The 17,096-nt window shown below is 40.0% G+C and overlaps 1 protein-coding gene across 3 annotated transcripts in view; it reads right to left on the bottom strand.

Annotated features, from left to right (window-relative positions):
• Nucleotides 1-17,096, bottom strand: part of LOC139114479 (low-density lipoprotein receptor-related protein 6-like) — a 37,053-nt gene that overhangs the window by 10,471 nt on the left and 9,486 nt on the right. For all 3 annotated transcript variants that reach the window (XM_070676239.1, XM_070676240.1, XM_070676242.1), the window contains exons 2-13: nucleotides 16,269-16,734; nucleotides 15,694-15,831; nucleotides 14,582-14,711; nucleotides 13,073-13,214; nucleotides 12,176-12,289; nucleotides 11,008-11,277; nucleotides 9,114-9,267; nucleotides 8,647-8,784; nucleotides 8,163-8,283; nucleotides 6,001-6,145; nucleotides 3,219-3,329; nucleotides 1,526-1,705 (exon numbers count right to left, since the gene is read on the bottom strand). In XM_070676239.1, coding sequence (XP_070532340.1) covers nucleotides 1,526-1,705; nucleotides 3,219-3,329; nucleotides 6,001-6,145; nucleotides 8,163-8,283; nucleotides 8,647-8,784; nucleotides 9,114-9,267; nucleotides 11,008-11,277; nucleotides 12,176-12,289; nucleotides 13,073-13,214; nucleotides 14,582-14,711; nucleotides 15,694-15,831; nucleotides 16,269-16,734 — 2,109 coding nt within the window. The remainder of the gene's footprint in view (nucleotides 1-1,525; nucleotides 1,706-3,218; nucleotides 3,330-6,000; nucleotides 6,146-8,162; nucleotides 8,284-8,646; nucleotides 8,785-9,113; nucleotides 9,268-11,007; nucleotides 11,278-12,175; nucleotides 12,290-13,072; nucleotides 13,215-14,581; nucleotides 14,712-15,693; nucleotides 15,832-16,268; nucleotides 16,735-17,096) is intronic.

The raw sequence follows: 17,096 nt of genomic DNA, 5'->3' as shown, positions 1-17,096 counted from the left end.
TTAGTCTCTTAAGGTAGAATGCGCCTCGCGGACAGATATCGGGACTCTCAAACTTTTACAATTCTTTTCAGATCTACAACTTGCAGGGGCTCATTTTAAAGCTCTTGGTATAAGAACATTTTACAGCCTTAATTTTTCAAAAATCGAAAAATTTATTTTCTCCATACAGTTAAAGCATGGATGGCGGCCATTTTGAATTTCAAATATCGGTTAATTAATCTTCAGTTATTTGTTTCTCTAGTACCAAAGTTTCCCCGATAAACCCCTAATTTTTTATTCTTGATTTCGAAAGAGGATAGTTGAAAGATTAATTGAGGGAAGTTTGAGCAAAAGTTAAAGGCTTTTTTCACTTTCGAGGCGTACACTACCTTAATTGCAAACAATCGAATAATGTTAATTCAAATATAAGATCTACTAACTCATTGAGTAGTTTTAAAACTGATTGTTTTTATGCATATTTTGAACAATTTGAATGTTTTGAATTTCAGTTGTGTTGTCTATTTTGTTTTGTCGTTTAGTGTGTGCGTTCACTTGTCTTTCGTCGTCTAGTTTACTCCATCTTTTTGTTTGCATTTTATTGTGCTGGCTTTGATTGTCATGTTTCATGCTGTTCTGCTTTGTATCAGTTTGTATGTTCAGTTGAGGGGCCTGGGCAAGATAAGCATCTTTACTGAAGCTTACCAGGCTACCCTCGTAAAATAAGGCTTAATAAAATATAATAAAACGAAAAATTAAGTAATTCTTGCGTTGTATTCTGTCATAGTTCGACACGTTTCTAACTATTGCAGGATGTTTTGGGTTTTTTTGGGGTTTTTTTGTTTGGTTTTTATTTTTTCTGCGAGAGCTTAGAGCTGAGGGTTGCGGGCTTTCCGTGATCAAAAAGTCATGCCTCGTCGAGGCTAACGTTTTTCAAAATTTAAGGTTTGTCTTGCGTTTCTTCAAAGGCTTTGCATTTTCTTTTTGAAATCTTAGACTTAGCAGACTACCCAGCTAATGAGCGCCTGTGCGCATGTGCGACAAACAAAATTGTACAATGACAATTGTTCAGTTCATGCAGAAAACGAGAACTATGGAGTGCGTTCCTCGGAAATCCTCTGCGCCCGCTATCGACATCTTTAATGAATGAATAACTCTGAACTGAGACAAGTGCCAGAGACTTTTTTCGAATCTGTTCAGGTGGATTAAAGGGACAAAGTCGACCCTTTTTCATGAATTTTGTTTGATACAAGACATTACTTATATTGTTTGACATGTTGAAAGATAGTGAATGAATGGGTGACCATGTATATATTCGACCCCGGTTTTAGACACGATACATGGAACCATGGCGAAAATGAATTAATGGTCATGACAATTAATTCATTTTTGCGATGGTTTCATTCAATTGTCTCAAACCGGGGTCGAATATATGTATGGTCACCCATTCATTCACTATATTTCAACATGTCGAACAATATAAGTAGAGTCTTGTATCAAACAAATTCATGAAAAATGGCCGACTTTGTCCCTTTAATAGACAGCTTACTTTCTTTGCAGAGTTCTTCGCCGCCACGGACATCCCAATCTCCTGCATCGGTACACAGAACGTCCGTCGTTCTCGTCGCTACGTAACCAGGGTCGCACGTGTAACGACAACGATTGCCGTTTGTGTTTTCACAGGTGTCGACCATTCGACCATTGGGTATGGTCATTGGGCATCTGTAAACTAAGTAAAAGAGTAGATATTGAAGTGGAGCAGAGAGAACGGTGTTAGTGTCTTGAGGTAGAATGCTCCTCGCGGACAGATATCAGGACTCTCAAACTTTTACAATTCTTCTCAGATCTATATTAGGCCTATATCTACCATTTGTAGCGGCTCATTTTTAAGGCTCTTGGTGTAGGTACATTTTTACAGTCTTAATTTTTCAAAAATCGAAAAATTTATTTTCTCCACAGAGTTAACGCAGGGATGGCGGCCATTTTGAATTTCAAATATCGGTTAATCTTGGGTAATTAATTTCTCTAGTACCAAAATTTGCCCAATTAACCCCTAATTTTCATTCTTGATTTCGAAAGAGGATGGTTGAAAGATTCTTTGAGGAAAGTTAGAGCAAACGTTTAAGGCTTTATCTTTCGAGGCGCATACTACCTTAATTGCAATAACTCATCACCAAACCTTCCAGGAAGGAAAGTAATTTGTGGTAATTGAGCCGATCTGCACCGGCGAAAGCGGCAATTGTAGAACAGTACCCTCTGCTGTTGTAAGTCTGTCTGTCCGTGTGTCCGTCTGCAGTTTCATTTCCATTACATCTTGCATAGTACCAGTGAAACGCTCAATGGTTCACATCAACTGATTGCACACTGAAGCAATATCGCGCGCGTCGGTATACATGCATGCAAAGTTAAGAACTGTTTTCGGTTTGCAAATGACAACGCGTACTTTCCACAAGCTTGTAATAAACTTGACAGGGCTTTCCAGAATTGAGAAGTAAAAGTGTTCTCAGCAAGTTTAAAATTCACAATCCTAACAACACGGGAAGAAATTTTCAGTTGAAATCTGAACTGACGAGAATACCTGGCTGTGATCGATACGGACTGTAGTTGGGTCTGAATTATGGTGTATGTTTGCAGGCTTTTTTTGGGGGGGGGAGAGATACAATTTTTGTGAAATAATCTTCCCTTTTATAAGATCTTTTAAACTTTAGTAGACGGTATTATTTTAATGCAAACGGCCAATATTTTACCTTTGGATTGTGTACGGATCGCGCGATATCAATAAAAACGATGGCGTTTTTTTAGAAGTTTCTGTGGCCGAGTGAAATAAAAATTTCAAATATCAAAACGGTGGTGATTTTCACTCCTGTAATCTTCGCCACCAAAACTAGTCAGCGTACAACATAGCACAATCTTGTGAGACGTACCGTGCATCGCTTAGACTCCCTAGGAAAGTTTCAATCAGATCAAAAATAAACATTATGGAAAGCATCCTCTTAAAAATCGGCAACATCGCATTCTGAGGGTAGCACAACAGGAGAACATCATTTGTTTTGCGATTTGGCCGTTTCTTACATTAATACGGAGTCAAACATTGATCGTAGGCAAATAATGGGATTTTGTTAATAATTTTAAAATACAGCAATAATGCCACAATGTAACGTGGGTTGTGATTCAGGTATTTCATAGTCTACGTCTAAAGTTCAAGTTGCATATCCATGTTCTGAACATGTAAACCAACTTACCTACTGTACAGATACTGTAGCTTGGTCGTTCGCAAAGGCACTCAGCACCATGGTCAGTATTTATACAAATTTGATCGCAGCCTCCGTTGAAGAAATCACACGGATTTGGTTCTGAAAAGCAAAGCGAGACAGGGTGTCAGTTTTACAGTAGTTAGGCTGCGTTCACAAATAACGATAAGGGGGGGGCTGGAGGAATCTCGATTGAAATCTTATTTTTTTTCAGATCCCCCCCTAAGTACCCTAAAAAATTTTCAAATGCCCTCCCCCTCTATATGGTCAAAATTTTTCAAGTCCCCCCAAACTATCACAGGCCCGCATATTTGTAAAGGATGTGAGCGCAGAAAAATAAACATGTATTGCGCCGTTCTGCTCACAGGTGTTCAACACTACCTGTATTAGCACTTTGTACAGTCATATTCCCAAGGCAAGTTCTTTAAATGCATCAGTAATTTTTAGATTTATTGGTCTAAAAGCCAACTTGAGTTAATCCAACTCTGGCCAGGTCAATTGCTCCTGTTGAAGAGCACACAAAATGCAATCATGAGAGAGTAGGAAAATTGTGAATTCTGGCTAATTGCCGTATTGCACAGTGACCTACCAAAAATTGTTTCAAAACTACAAGACCTATATGAATTAGATGCTACTCAAAATTGACAATGCCGGAAGGTTAAAATATTCCATCAAAAAAATGTTTTATCTCTGAAATTTTGGGAATGATAATTGCAAATGTGGTTAAAAAATAAATAATTCCATTTGGTCACATATTTTTTCTTTTAGTCTTTACTATGCAAAGTTTTACTTCGATGTATCATTTTATAATAAGAGTGTGAAAATTTAGAAAATCAAGCATGGTGACCCCATCTTTTTTCTTTAATATTTGATTATTCTCATATGCCAGAATTCAAACATTTCTATGTTTTCTTCCATGTGTTGCTCTCTGGCCTGATCTTGTGTACAAGTGAGCTTCACTGTCATGAGTGTCATTTGACCAAAACTCTTCTTCAACTACCATGTACATCAGAGTCAGAGCTGTCTCTGTCACTGTTCAGGTATGCAGTGACAGTGACACTGCAAGTAGCAGGGTAGTATCTGATAGTGACACTAGCCCGTAGGCAGTAGCTGTATTAACTTTGATATTTTGGAATATTTTTGTTCAGTTTATACAACTGCGTTCTTGTTCTACTCCGTACAGCATGTTGAACTGTCCAGTATTCAGCTTGCTATCACAGCCTGTGTATGTGTACCATTGTTCTACTCCGTACAGCATGTTGAACTGTCCAGTATTCAGCTTGCTATCAAAGTCTGTGTATGTGTACCATGCATTTGTATCACTGACAACTGACTGTCAGTCTAGACTCTAATTAAACTATCACCAATACATATCTATATCTACATATACAGGCTTTGTCGACAAACTAAATATTGTGTGTTTGAGCATGCTGTAGGGAGATAGCAAGAAACTGTAGTTGTTATATTGCATAGAAATATTGCAGAAATCATTAACAGTTGCAGCTTCTGCCCTGTTACGAGGCTCATTTGTTTTTTTACGACAAATACACGTTTAGATTTTTCGAGATAAAAGTCATGAAATGTGACAAAATGGTTCTAGATTTTGTTAAATTATTACTAACATTACAACATTTGATGACATAAAAAATGGTATTCACTTTTCACTGAATTACCTACAAAAACTTGGAATTGGAAATGTAAAACTCAAAAGGGACCCAAAAATTTTCAAGTCCCCCCCCCTACAGGTAGAGCAAAATTTTCAAGTCCCCCCCTCCACTACCCCAAAATTTTCGAATCCCCCCTGAATTCCTCCAGCCCCCCCCCCCTAACCGTTTTTGTGAACGCAGCCTTCATTAGTAAATGTAGGTTGATATGGAGAGTTGTCAGCGCCCTCTACGAACTGGAATCGCTGATAAACCTGACAGCGTTGATCCTGGGTGTCACTGCCTCCTTTACATTCCCTCAGAGTCCGGACAATTAGTCGTTGATAATCCACAGACTATGAAGCGAGACCATGGTCTTGGACACTCGCACTCCCTGCACACTTTAATAGACGACACCTGTTTAAAGTTTCCGGACGAGTATTTGACGCTTTCAAACAATGAATTCTCTGAAAAGCTGAGATCGTACCGTAATTAAAATATACTTTCTCTGAAAGACTGTAAAATGGCGGAAGTTTTGATTTGTACATTTTGTAATCATTGTTTATATGCGGATCATGAGATAGTCGATTTAAACATAGACCCTCGAGAAAAATGAGGGTCTATTATTTAAGTAAACTCTCAGACATTAATTATTTCTTTCCCCGCTACAAACACTGCGGTGCTTCTGGACGAAACTTATGTGATCAAAAGCCCTATTATCAGTCTTTCAAAGTGTATTTCCGCGATTTTCGTTTCAGGCTTTTGATCGTTCTATGGTGTGAAAATATTCCGCCTGGTGGTTAATTTTTTAACAGTCTGTAACAAAATGGGACAGATAAAAGAAATCCTAGACACATGTCTCGAGCAAATTTTGACCGGAAAAATAGCAACGTTCGTACAATCGATCATTACGAAGTGTTTAAACTGACTGACATACGATCCTCATGTACTAAGCAATGAAAATCATAGCACTTGCAGAGAATCCATCGCGTCAGCATCCATTTGCAAAACCGTACCCACCGTGGTTTGAACCATTCCCCATTCGGGGTGGCGCTGGGCGCAATAATACCCCATTTGGGCTACATAATGTGACAGTGGAGTCTTTCAAGTAAAGCATAATCCATTCTTACCTCCATTGATGGGCTGAAGGCTCTGGTGGAAAAACTTGACAGCAGTTGGTTCCTGTGCGAGGGTGATGGCCCGGACTCGTCTCTTCTGGGGAATGTTTACAATATATATTTGCCTGTTCGTTCTTTCGCCTACAAACATGAAGTCCTGGACGAGAAAATGAAACTAACATGTAAAAATCTACGAGCAAAACAGATGGCTTGTGACTTTTTCCTTGCATTCACAGAATATAAGTTAATTTCTCTCTCACTTTCTCCCTCTGAATCACACCTTTTAGCACCAAAGCTGTGACAGTGATGCTATCTCCACCACCAATTTGATTAACCCTTTCACCCCCAGTTCCCTGTATACAGGTTCAACTTTACCATAGAAAACAATGGGTTTGGGACAAACCATGGTGGTGAAAGGGTTAAAATCAGACTACGGCGACGTCTTTACTTACGCGGTATTCTCTTGCTGTCGCCTCTCACTACAACAAGAGAATACCGCGTAATTATAAACGTCGCCGTACTCTACATATGATTCTAATCAGATTGTCTCCACCACATACTGACCTATCGATGCACAGATCATGTAAAATGAAATTTTAACTGCCATTTGACGCTATATCAGAGAATTGAAGGTAGAACGCGCCTCGGTGACAGATATTCGGACTCTCAAATTTTTACAATATTTTTCTGATCTACCACTTGTGAGGGTTCATTTTAAAGCTCTTAGAGTGAGAAAAATTTTCACCGTCTTAGTTTCTCGAAAATCGAAAGTTTCATTTTTTCCCCATAGAGTTAACACGGGGATGGCTGTCATTTTGAATTTCAAATGCCGGTAATGTTAGGTATAATTTGTTTTTTTAGACTAGTACCATACTTTACACAGTGACCCCTGATTTATATTCTCCATTCGGTGAAAGTTTCTTTGAGAAAAGTTTGAGCAAATGTTTAAGTCTTTCACTTTACGTGCGCGTACTATCTTAAGTGCTGTATTTGCGAAGAAATACAAAGTGGTCAGTTTATCTCTCAAATCTTTTACTATTTTCAATGGGCGTGAATATATTAAAATCAGATGTGCAGACCCTTTTGGGTAAACCCGGAAATTTTGTTCCTACATTCAAATTTCAATGATACCTTCCTTTTCCCGGTGTAGTAACCAGCAGACTGGCACACATCCATCATTGACTACGAGGACATGACATAGCTTTGGTTTGAAACAAAAATCACGAAAATAATAGATGCAGCGGCCACTGAGGTTTGAATTCTACAAAAAAGTCTTTGACTCTGTTCAGAGGATGTCTACTATCAATCTCTTGGTAATGTTTAAAGTGTTACAGTAAAACACAGGACGTTAAAAGGTAATTTAACGTGCCCTTAAAGGTATTCAGTCACCCGTAATCTAAATATGCCCATATATCGTCAAAGGGGTATTCCTTTGTATTCAAAATGCCCGTGTGAGGGCGATGTTTTAAAAAAGCTGCCACCCGCTTGAAATCTGTGATTGGGTAGATTTTCTCTTTCCACGGTAACTGCTGTAAAATTGGAACAGGTGACAGTATACTTTTAATGAGATCAAGCCGTGCTATCCTTTACATAAAGTTCCATGCAGTGACTCTAACCTTTGACATTTTTTTCATTATGATGGTTTTGTATGTAAATTGCCAGTTCTTGTTTTCATCCCAACGGCATGTTAAAAACCTACTATTCAGTTTGTAATCAAACCGTCTATGGGTGCAATATGCACTGCCGCCGTTTACATTTAAATGCTACTCTGGACCAGAACTCACTTGTCAACAATAACAATGCAGTTCACACATGTACACGCTGTGTTGTGGAGCTGAATACTGTGTAACTGAGAAAATCATCGTCACAACAACTGACCCTTCAATTTGTCCCGTCGTGGAAAAAAGGCTAGAAGGTCGCTTATACGTTCTTATCCGTATTCGTTAGTGAGTGTGGTCAAATATCACGCGTATAAGGATGCATACTTACTACTCATTAATTATAACCGCTTTTGTTGGATCATGAGAGATTAAGTTTGTATGCTCTCAGGGCGTTATAGAGACAGAGGAGGATAGAGAGAAGGGGAGGGAGGATAGATGAATGAATGAATGAATGAATGAATGAATGAATGAATGAATGAATGAATGAATGAATGAATGAATGGCTTACAATACCTGAAATACGGTTATTCCGGTGAATTGGGCGTTAGGCTCAAAGTGCATAAACTGATCTCTTTCACCGCCGTCGAAATTAACAGACTCTATGGTATGTGCATAATCGTCAGTCCAGAACAACCTGTAAAGAATTCAGCGAAAGAGTCGGGCCATACGAAAGATCATCCTATTTACGAACACCACACAAAATACGTCGTTTGCACCGTTTCCATGACAAAGAGAACACCTTTTTCGAGGAACGACCGAAAAGACCCTCACATGCTGTGTAGAAAATGCCCACTTTTGATGATAAGTTTGACTTGAAATGCAAGCCTTCGTGCCCGACTCTTCAACATGCATTTCTACAGTTGTCGGCTTCGTGAGGGCGCTGTTCTGGTGCACGTAATTACTATAACTGGCAATGAACCATTCAACGTGATACTTTGGTGTATTACTATTTGACTGCAACTACCGGAGCATATCAGTCACAATTAAGTGATCATACCTGTCGGTGTTGAAATCAATAGCAAGGTTGCTCGGTTTCATCAGATTGGCAGAAACTATTACCCGACGCTGTCGGCCGTTCAGGCTTGACCGTTCGATGCGGGGATTTCTGCTATCTGTGTCGCTCCAGAACAGCAACCTGAAAAGGTTAAAAAATGTATCAACTGTAACGTTCACGTGTTTTCCAGTATTTATGTTCTGTCTTCCAAAGGTGGTTTGTTGTACTTCTCCATAAATTAACGTAACAGCTATTGTCCCTGCAAAGATAACTACGGTAAACTGTTCCTGCTTCTCCATAAACAAGCTAAGAGCAGGTGGTTCTGGCTGAGATATTAAAATGTTAAACAGTTAATTCCGAGAGTTTCTATAGATTTCGTCATGAATGCGTATGTTCAGAGTTCTCACGTGGACAAAATTGTATGAATCATTCACATTGTAAACAGCATCCAATAAGTGTTCAGGGCATACCTTTTCAGAGGATGAACGACAATACCGTAAATATCCCCGAGCTCGCGATAAACCAGTCGCGCGGACTCGCTGCCGTCTAAGTTGGATATCATGATACTCCGATCTCGCTGATCCGTCCAATACAGATTCGATGCGATCCAATCGACGGCAATGCCTGCAGCAGAAGAAAGAAAACGAGCATGATTAACGCGTGTATGATATACAGGGGCTCAGCCTCGGAGGAGTTTCACGAGGACAATCTTCCTTCGATACCATTCCTCTCGAGTGACTTTGTCTCTGATTAAAACCAAGGGACTTCGTAGTACACAAATCTTCGGACTTTTCATGGTCGAATGTCACCCGTGTACTGTGTGTGGGGATTGGCAGCAGTTTAAGGTAGAGCGCCCTCAGGGAGAGATATTCGGGCTTTCAAGTTTTATCAATATTCTATTCCGATCTACCTCTTGTAGGGACTCATTTTTAAAGTTCTGCGTGTAAGAAAGTTTTTACCGTCGTAGTGTTTTCGAAAATCAGATATTTTCTTCTCCCCCCCGAGTTATGTTTAACCCAGAGTTACAGGATGGCAGCCATTTTGAATTTCAAATATCGGAGGTACTTTGTCTCACTAGTACCAACCTTTGCAAGGTGACCCCTGATTTCTATTATTCATTTGGTAAAAGAATGGTTGAAAACTTCATTGAAGAAAGTTTTGGGCAAGTGTTTAAGTCTAACTTTTCGTGGCGCATACTACCTCAAGCACTGCTGACAGCGTCCCAGTCATACAGAATGTGTGGAACATTTAGCCAGCCATAGTACTATAACGCTAGCCACCGTTAATATAAATCCCTGTCTTTAGGGACCGTTCCGTTTTTACGGCCGGGGGCCGGCAAAATCCAGGGGGTCATCGTAATTTTGGAATCCGCGAAGGGGGCGTCATCCCTTTTTCACTGGTAGGAAGGGGGGGTCACCACATTTTCAAAAACATAATACCTACATAAAGTTCACTTTATGCCATGGCCATGATCGACCCTCTTTACCGGCGGGCCGCTTCGGCGGCCCACAACAATAATTGACTTTATGTATTACTCATGACACTCTTAACGTGCAGACGCCTTCGGCGGCCCACTCCAATTAGGTTTACTTCGTGAAACGGCCATGATCGACCCTCTTCACCAAAGGCGGCCCACTACAATAAAGTTGACTTTACGTAATGGCCCATGACCCTCTAACCGGATGGCTGCCTTTAGCGAACCACTCCAATAAAGTTTACTTCATACAATGTCTATGTACATAAGTTGTCTATGGAAATGAAGTTAAAATTTGCCTTACAGTCGTCCTAATTAGCAGATGTTTGCATGGATGTGGCTGAGAAGTTTGTGCACTGGCATCTCTGCTACATGAATAAAGTGCGCCGCCTACGGGAGTTCAAATCCAAACGTTGCGGGTAAATTTGACATATGGGTTTTGGTTATTTTTCAGCGGGAGTCATCATTTTTTTTCGTCTGACAAAGGGGGATTCATCTTTTTTTCACGAAAAATGCAGGAGGTTATATTTTTTTGAACAGCGGCGACAAGATTTTGCCGCCCCTCCCCCCCCCCCGGCCGTAAAAACTGAACGGTCCCTTACCTTCCTTCAAGTTATCTTCAGAAGATGGTCAATCATGTTATGTGTTTAATGCTCCGATCGTAATAAACTTTAAAGTGTCGTATCGACAGCATTTTAAAAGTATTGCTTAAAAAGGAATTACACATATTTTTTTGCAACTCTATTTAGACATATGGGCATCGATAATGTACGCAAGCTTGCCGATATTTGGCGGTAAATCTCATACACCACTATGGCTACAATTTGCATTGCTTTGTTTGCCCGTTTGCTTATTTTGTTCATTTCTTCGCGTTACAGTCACTTACGTACCTCTGGCATCGGTACTATCGACGATATTTTCCCATGTTTGCTGATCTTCAAGTCGCACTCGCAAGATACTGTTGACCTGGTACGCGTTGGCATGGGCGTAGATGAAGTTAGCGTAGATATCAAAATCAATGGCGTTCACCGTGATCTGCGTGAAACAGGAGACGTTGAAAACCTCCGGCAGGTCTTGGTGGCCGATGTTGGCCGGCATTTTACACAGGTGGTTCCCCTTCGCCGAGAACACGAGTTCGTGTTCATGAATTATTGAGTTATCTGGAAGGAGAAGAATAGAATGAAAGAGAATCTGAGATCGTAATAATCACATGAAGTCATTTTGATTCAATTTAATGTCTGATAAGAACATTGGGACCATCTCATACTCTTGTCGACTGCGTATTGTGATCTTTGCGTTTGCTTGTGTAGATGTATTAGGGCGTCATTAAAAGAGAGTAACCCCCCCCCCCCCTTCAACTACTAGTATTGACTTCTTCAAAGCATCGCGCTGCAGGAGACTTCTTGCCTTGGCCAGCAATCGCCCTCAACCGATTACCTTTTCGAGAGTGTTGGTGCTCTCAGCCAGAAAACAATGACTTAACCAGTTTTGTCGGGGGAACCGTGTTCAAAATGTTGAAACCAGTAAGGCACCGATCTATCTCGTGTATGGTTGTTACATACCAACTTTTAACATTATCAAATCCCAATAGCTGTATATTTTTACATATTTTCGATAAGATGGTTTGACTCCGATAAGAACGTATGTAAAAACGCTTGGCCGAAGTGTGACCACTGAACGTACTTAAGCGTTGAAGGCGAATATAAAACTAAGCCATACATTTAAACAACTAAATAATATTCGGCTTGATAGTTATGGTAGTCGCGAGTGAGTACATTAAAAGAAATGTAAAAATCGGCCCGACTTTAATCGCCAAGAATTGAAATAGTGTCATTTTCAAAGAATCTATGGATAAAGGAGGGAATAAAAAATCTCTCTACAGATTGGATGGTTTCTTAGTAAACAAAATGCAAGAAGACACTGCTAACGAGGGAGGTTAAGCTTGTAGAACAATTAACTTGCCAACACTACGGTCTGGCATCATGAACTGAAAGATACTTTCCTATCTTTTCGTCGCGTATTATGAACGGTTATCATTGTCTACAGATGCATGATTACCTGGCTGACAGGTTTTCCCATCGTCCCGTAGTGTATGGCCGTAGTTACACACGCATTTTCCACCACTTGGATGACTCACACAATTATGATCACACTCCACATTAGCGCATGTATCTGTATGGGAAATAACATGTGATTTAGTCCTTCGTTCATCCATCCATTCAGTAATGCCCTGGTTCGCTCATTCGCACATTCATTCATTCGTTGGTCGCTTGTCAGTTCAGTCGTTCGTGTCATCATTAGTTCTCCCATCCATCCATTCAGTCCCGTCAATCATTCTTACCTAGCTCACTCATTCACTTGCTCATTAATTCATTCATTCATTCACTCACTCATTCATTCACCCAGCCATCTATTAATCCATTTATCCATTCATTTGTTCATTGACTAATTTATCATTCGCACGGCGTTTCCTCTGATTTTTTTGCCATGATGGTCACTTTCACAGCAGCATTAGTACAGTAAGCTTGGAAAGTGCTTACACTAGCTGTCCTGTACGGTGAGCTGTAGCCGACTGAGGGCGCAGTATAGTCATAGGCTGTATGGAACCACACTGTCTGGTTTAGGGACTGATGGACCTACAGTCATCGTACAATCCCAAACCTATGCGAGCATAATTACCAAATAAAAGACTTTGAGGAATTCTAATGTCATAACGCATTAAAATAATCTTGGAAAGAAGTGCTGATTGCTTCACTGGAAGCATATGGGGCGCTCTGTCTTCAAATGACGGAATAAAAAATATGATGCAAGCAATATGAACAGCGCTTCGAGATACTCTCTCACAGTCCCTCCGCTAAAGGGGGGCACTGTGAACATATTTCTCTTAACAACTAACAGTGAAATGTTGTTTCCTGAAAATGCTATTTATGAACAGTGACGGCCAACGTTACTCACTTATCTGGTCAGGCTGTCGGCTTGCATTGTAAAAAGCAATTCCGTTAGGCTCGAAGAGGTGCTGAAGGAAGATACTATCCCCCTCGAACGGTACAAGGAGTACATGATGCCCAACAAGATCGCTCACGATGAAACCGAAGTCCTTTTATTCGGAGTCAAAACAGCAAAGAGAAATACTTAGATAATACAGTTTGCAAATGCTATTAAAAAAAATTGTGGTTAGCTAAAATGTGTTTGCCGATCAAATTTTAAAACCGCGCTTTGTATTAAAGTTAAACTGAGGGGACATAAGCTGTAATTTTTAAGCAATAAAGTACCCCTTCCCGGCCCATAATGTACGAAAGCAAATTTTGCTCTTTAGAATGTTCTCAGCTCCGCCTCGTACATTCTGGAATGCAAAGTTTAGTGGAGCATACTGAACAACTCGGACTCAGCAAAGCGCCATTGAATACTCACCAATTGCGTTTGGAGATTGGCGCTATAGAAATCACTTTGATTGATTGATTGATTGATTGATTGATTGATTGATTGATTGATTGATTGATTGATTGATTGATTGATTGATTGATTGATTGATTGATTGATTGATTGATTGATTGATTGATTGATTGATTGATTGATTGATTGATTGATTGATTGATTGATTGATTGATTGATTGATTGATTGATAGATTGAAAGTTTGCTTCTTGGGTCCATTATGAGCCGGGAGGGTTTACACCGTTGCTATTATTTTGTAGTTTTGGCAATGCCTGTGAATTTGCAATATTTATAAAACATCTGGAGCCACAACACCGGATAATCGGATGCATTGTTAGTAATAGCCTGGGAAGATGACGTCGCAAAATTCACTTGTATTGACAAAGCTATAATATAATATATATATATATATAATATATATATATATAATATATATATATATATATATATATATATATATTCGAAGTACAACAAGGTGTTAGTCTTATCAAAATATCGCATTGAGTATAATTAGCATTGTTATCATTCACTAACGATTCTAGCTCGAGCAGTTGTCAACTGGATGTTACATACGTAAACATACATACAGGTTGTATCGCCATATTGGACATTAAGACGTGATTTTGCCTCTGCACGGGACATGAAATCTATTCAGTCTGTCATTCCAAATACAAATTTCGTTTTCTACCCCCCGAAATCCTGTGGAAATGCCAAGTGTTCAACCTGCCGTAGCTTGTATTAAGTGATGTTAAAACGCTTTTAAATAGACAACAAGTCCCTGCTCTTTGCAATGGTTGAAAAAATAGTCAGGACAAGAATGCAACAATCAAATTAATTCATAATAATGTTGCATACTATAGAGAGTATTCCGCTTGCGAGCCAATACTTCGTATTTTCTTTCAGCTAGAAGAAGCGGAAAACATACCTGTTTTCAAGAACAAATTTATATATTATCAGAATTTAATGTTACCCCTCTAAAGGAAATTCATGAACTTGAAGTCTTAACCAATGGTAAGCAGAGAGCGACTTACAGGATCCAAATCCAAGCTGAAAAGTTCAAGTAGCGGCTCCTCAACCTCCGCAAGAATTTGTGGCACTGAAGCTTCGTCATTCAGATCAAGGGAAAATATCCTGTTCTTTTCACCATCTGTCCAATAGAGTCTGAATAAGATAAATTTAAGGTTGGGTATATGGTAGTAAGCAATCGCCAAAAAAATATCAAAACTTAACGAAGCTGTCGCCTTCACACAGTCCTTGAAGGTCACCAGAACTGCCACTTTTCTCCCCTACAGTCAGTGTAGACAGTTGTCTCTGATGTTCTGATTGCCACGTTTCATTCACGCAGAGGTTGTCCTGGTACGTGTTTTGAAATCTCGTAAAATCTCGTAAAATGCCGGAAAAACAACTCCAGATGTTTTCAATCATTTCATTTCAGAGAAATATTCCTTAGCCTTTTTCAGTGTTGGTGCAGAGATATCGGCCTATATTTCTATTAGTGCAAGATGCGAGGTATAATTATATTCAAATATGCAGATTACATTAATGAGCATTGTTTCGGTATTATAATTCTATGCTAATGACCCTTAATCAATGTGGAATATTCATGTACCTCGGATCTTGCATTGTATACTATATTTACCCAACATTCATTTTCATTTAAATTATTGGGTATGACTCGTGTGAACATTCGCTCACCGCCCTTACTTGAAAAATTCGAGGAATAATAGTTTTGTCTGGCTTAATAAAACTTCTTTGTGCAGCGGATTAGACTAAACACGGAATTCGAATGGACAACGGTACAAGCAAAGTTAACCCTTTCACCCCAAGTTCCCTGTATACAGGTCCAACTTTACCATAGAAAACAACGGATTTGGGACAAACCATGGTGGTGAAAGGATTAACCCACGTGAGCAAACGCGCATAGAAATACGTGTATTTCTGTACGCGCTTGTACACATGGGGTTTTTTGTACCGCCATCAGTGATCTTTTGGGCGTACTAATGTCTGTTTATAGAACACCTTGCGTCTTTTTTATGCCGGAGCCGAACCGCAAAAAAGCTCAGAATTACGTCTGCGCTAGAGTGTAAATTTATTATTTGTGGGCGGGTAATTATAATGGGAAATGTTAAATCGCGAAACTTACATATTTTGTGCATGATCTAGCGTCACACCAGCGGGACTGCCAATATCACTTTGGTTCGTCAAAACAATTCTGTTAGTCCCGTCCAGGTTCGCTCGCTCTATCTTGTTGTACTCGCCCCAGTCCGTCCAGTACAAATATCTACGAGAATAGAAATCAAAGGCGGCTTTCCTCATATGGTCAAGTACATGCGCAAGGGTTAATACATTTGCAGGACGTGCAGACACACACACATATGCAAACATACGTACAAACATACATACATACATACATACATACATACATACATACATACATACATACATACATACATACATACATACATACATACGTACGTACGTACGTACGTACATACATACATACATACATACATACATACATACATACATACATACATACATACATACATACATACATACATACATACATACATACATGCATGCATGCATGCATGCATGCATGCAGACAGACAGACAGACAGACAGACAGACGCTACTGAATTGAACTGCCCGGTTCGTGCATCATCTGGTTGTATGACATTTTCTCCAACTCTACAAAGCAAGGCATATCTCTCTTACCCATTTTTAGGGTCACAGGTTATACCACCTGGTGTGTCCAGCCCAGTAGTGGCCAGGGTACGGACAAAAGATCCGTCGTAGTTTGCTATTTTGATCCAGTTGTAGGCGGCGTCAGTCCAGTAGACGTTGTTGGCGACCCAGTCTACCGCAATACCGACTACGAGTGTCGACGTCCCTACAAAGATGGTAGTTTGGTTGCCGCTCATCAGATCGTACTTTACGATGGAGTGATGACCTGGGTCACTCCAGAAAAGCAGCGAATCGTCGTAGTCGAACGAGAGAGCCGTCTTTTCAGATGAAGTCAAATAGTCGCTGACCAGTTCATCTAGTAATTGGTCGCTTTTTCCTGCCTCATCGTACATATCTTGTCCCGAGCCGGAGAAATACATGACACGAGACGCGACTTCCTGCATATGGTCGAGGAGAAACACTGCCGGCCCGGTGACATTCTGTTCCCCGTTTACACCTATAGATTAGGGTAAAAGAATGAAAATTGAATCAAAGCCATGGGTTTCCGATAAGAAAATGGGAGCACGAGCAAATATAGATTGTCGAAAGGGTCTCTGTTTCATCGCCGGGAGGAGGGCTCCAATCACAGGCGCGTGTCTTACGCTTTAGGGGTGGACCATTTGATATCCTGGAGGGGGGTCTGGAAGATTTTCGAAAGAAAATATTCCCGGCGAATATCAATGAAAAAAATTCAGCCAGAGGGGGGCTTAGGAAAAAAAGATGGCTCACTAAAGGTGAAAGGAAAAAACCCATCAAAAGTTACTTTCTGGAATACATTTTTTTTATTTTCAGGGCGCCCTTCGGGCGCAAATTGAAGAC

The sequence above is a fragment of the Ptychodera flava genome, chromosome 16 (genome assembly GCF_041260155.1).
Source record: "Ptychodera flava strain L36383 chromosome 16, AS_Pfla_20210202, whole genome shotgun sequence".
NCBI lineage: Eukaryota > Metazoa > Hemichordata > Enteropneusta > Ptychoderidae > Ptychodera > Ptychodera flava.
This window is presented reverse-complemented; position numbering and strand designations above follow the sequence as displayed.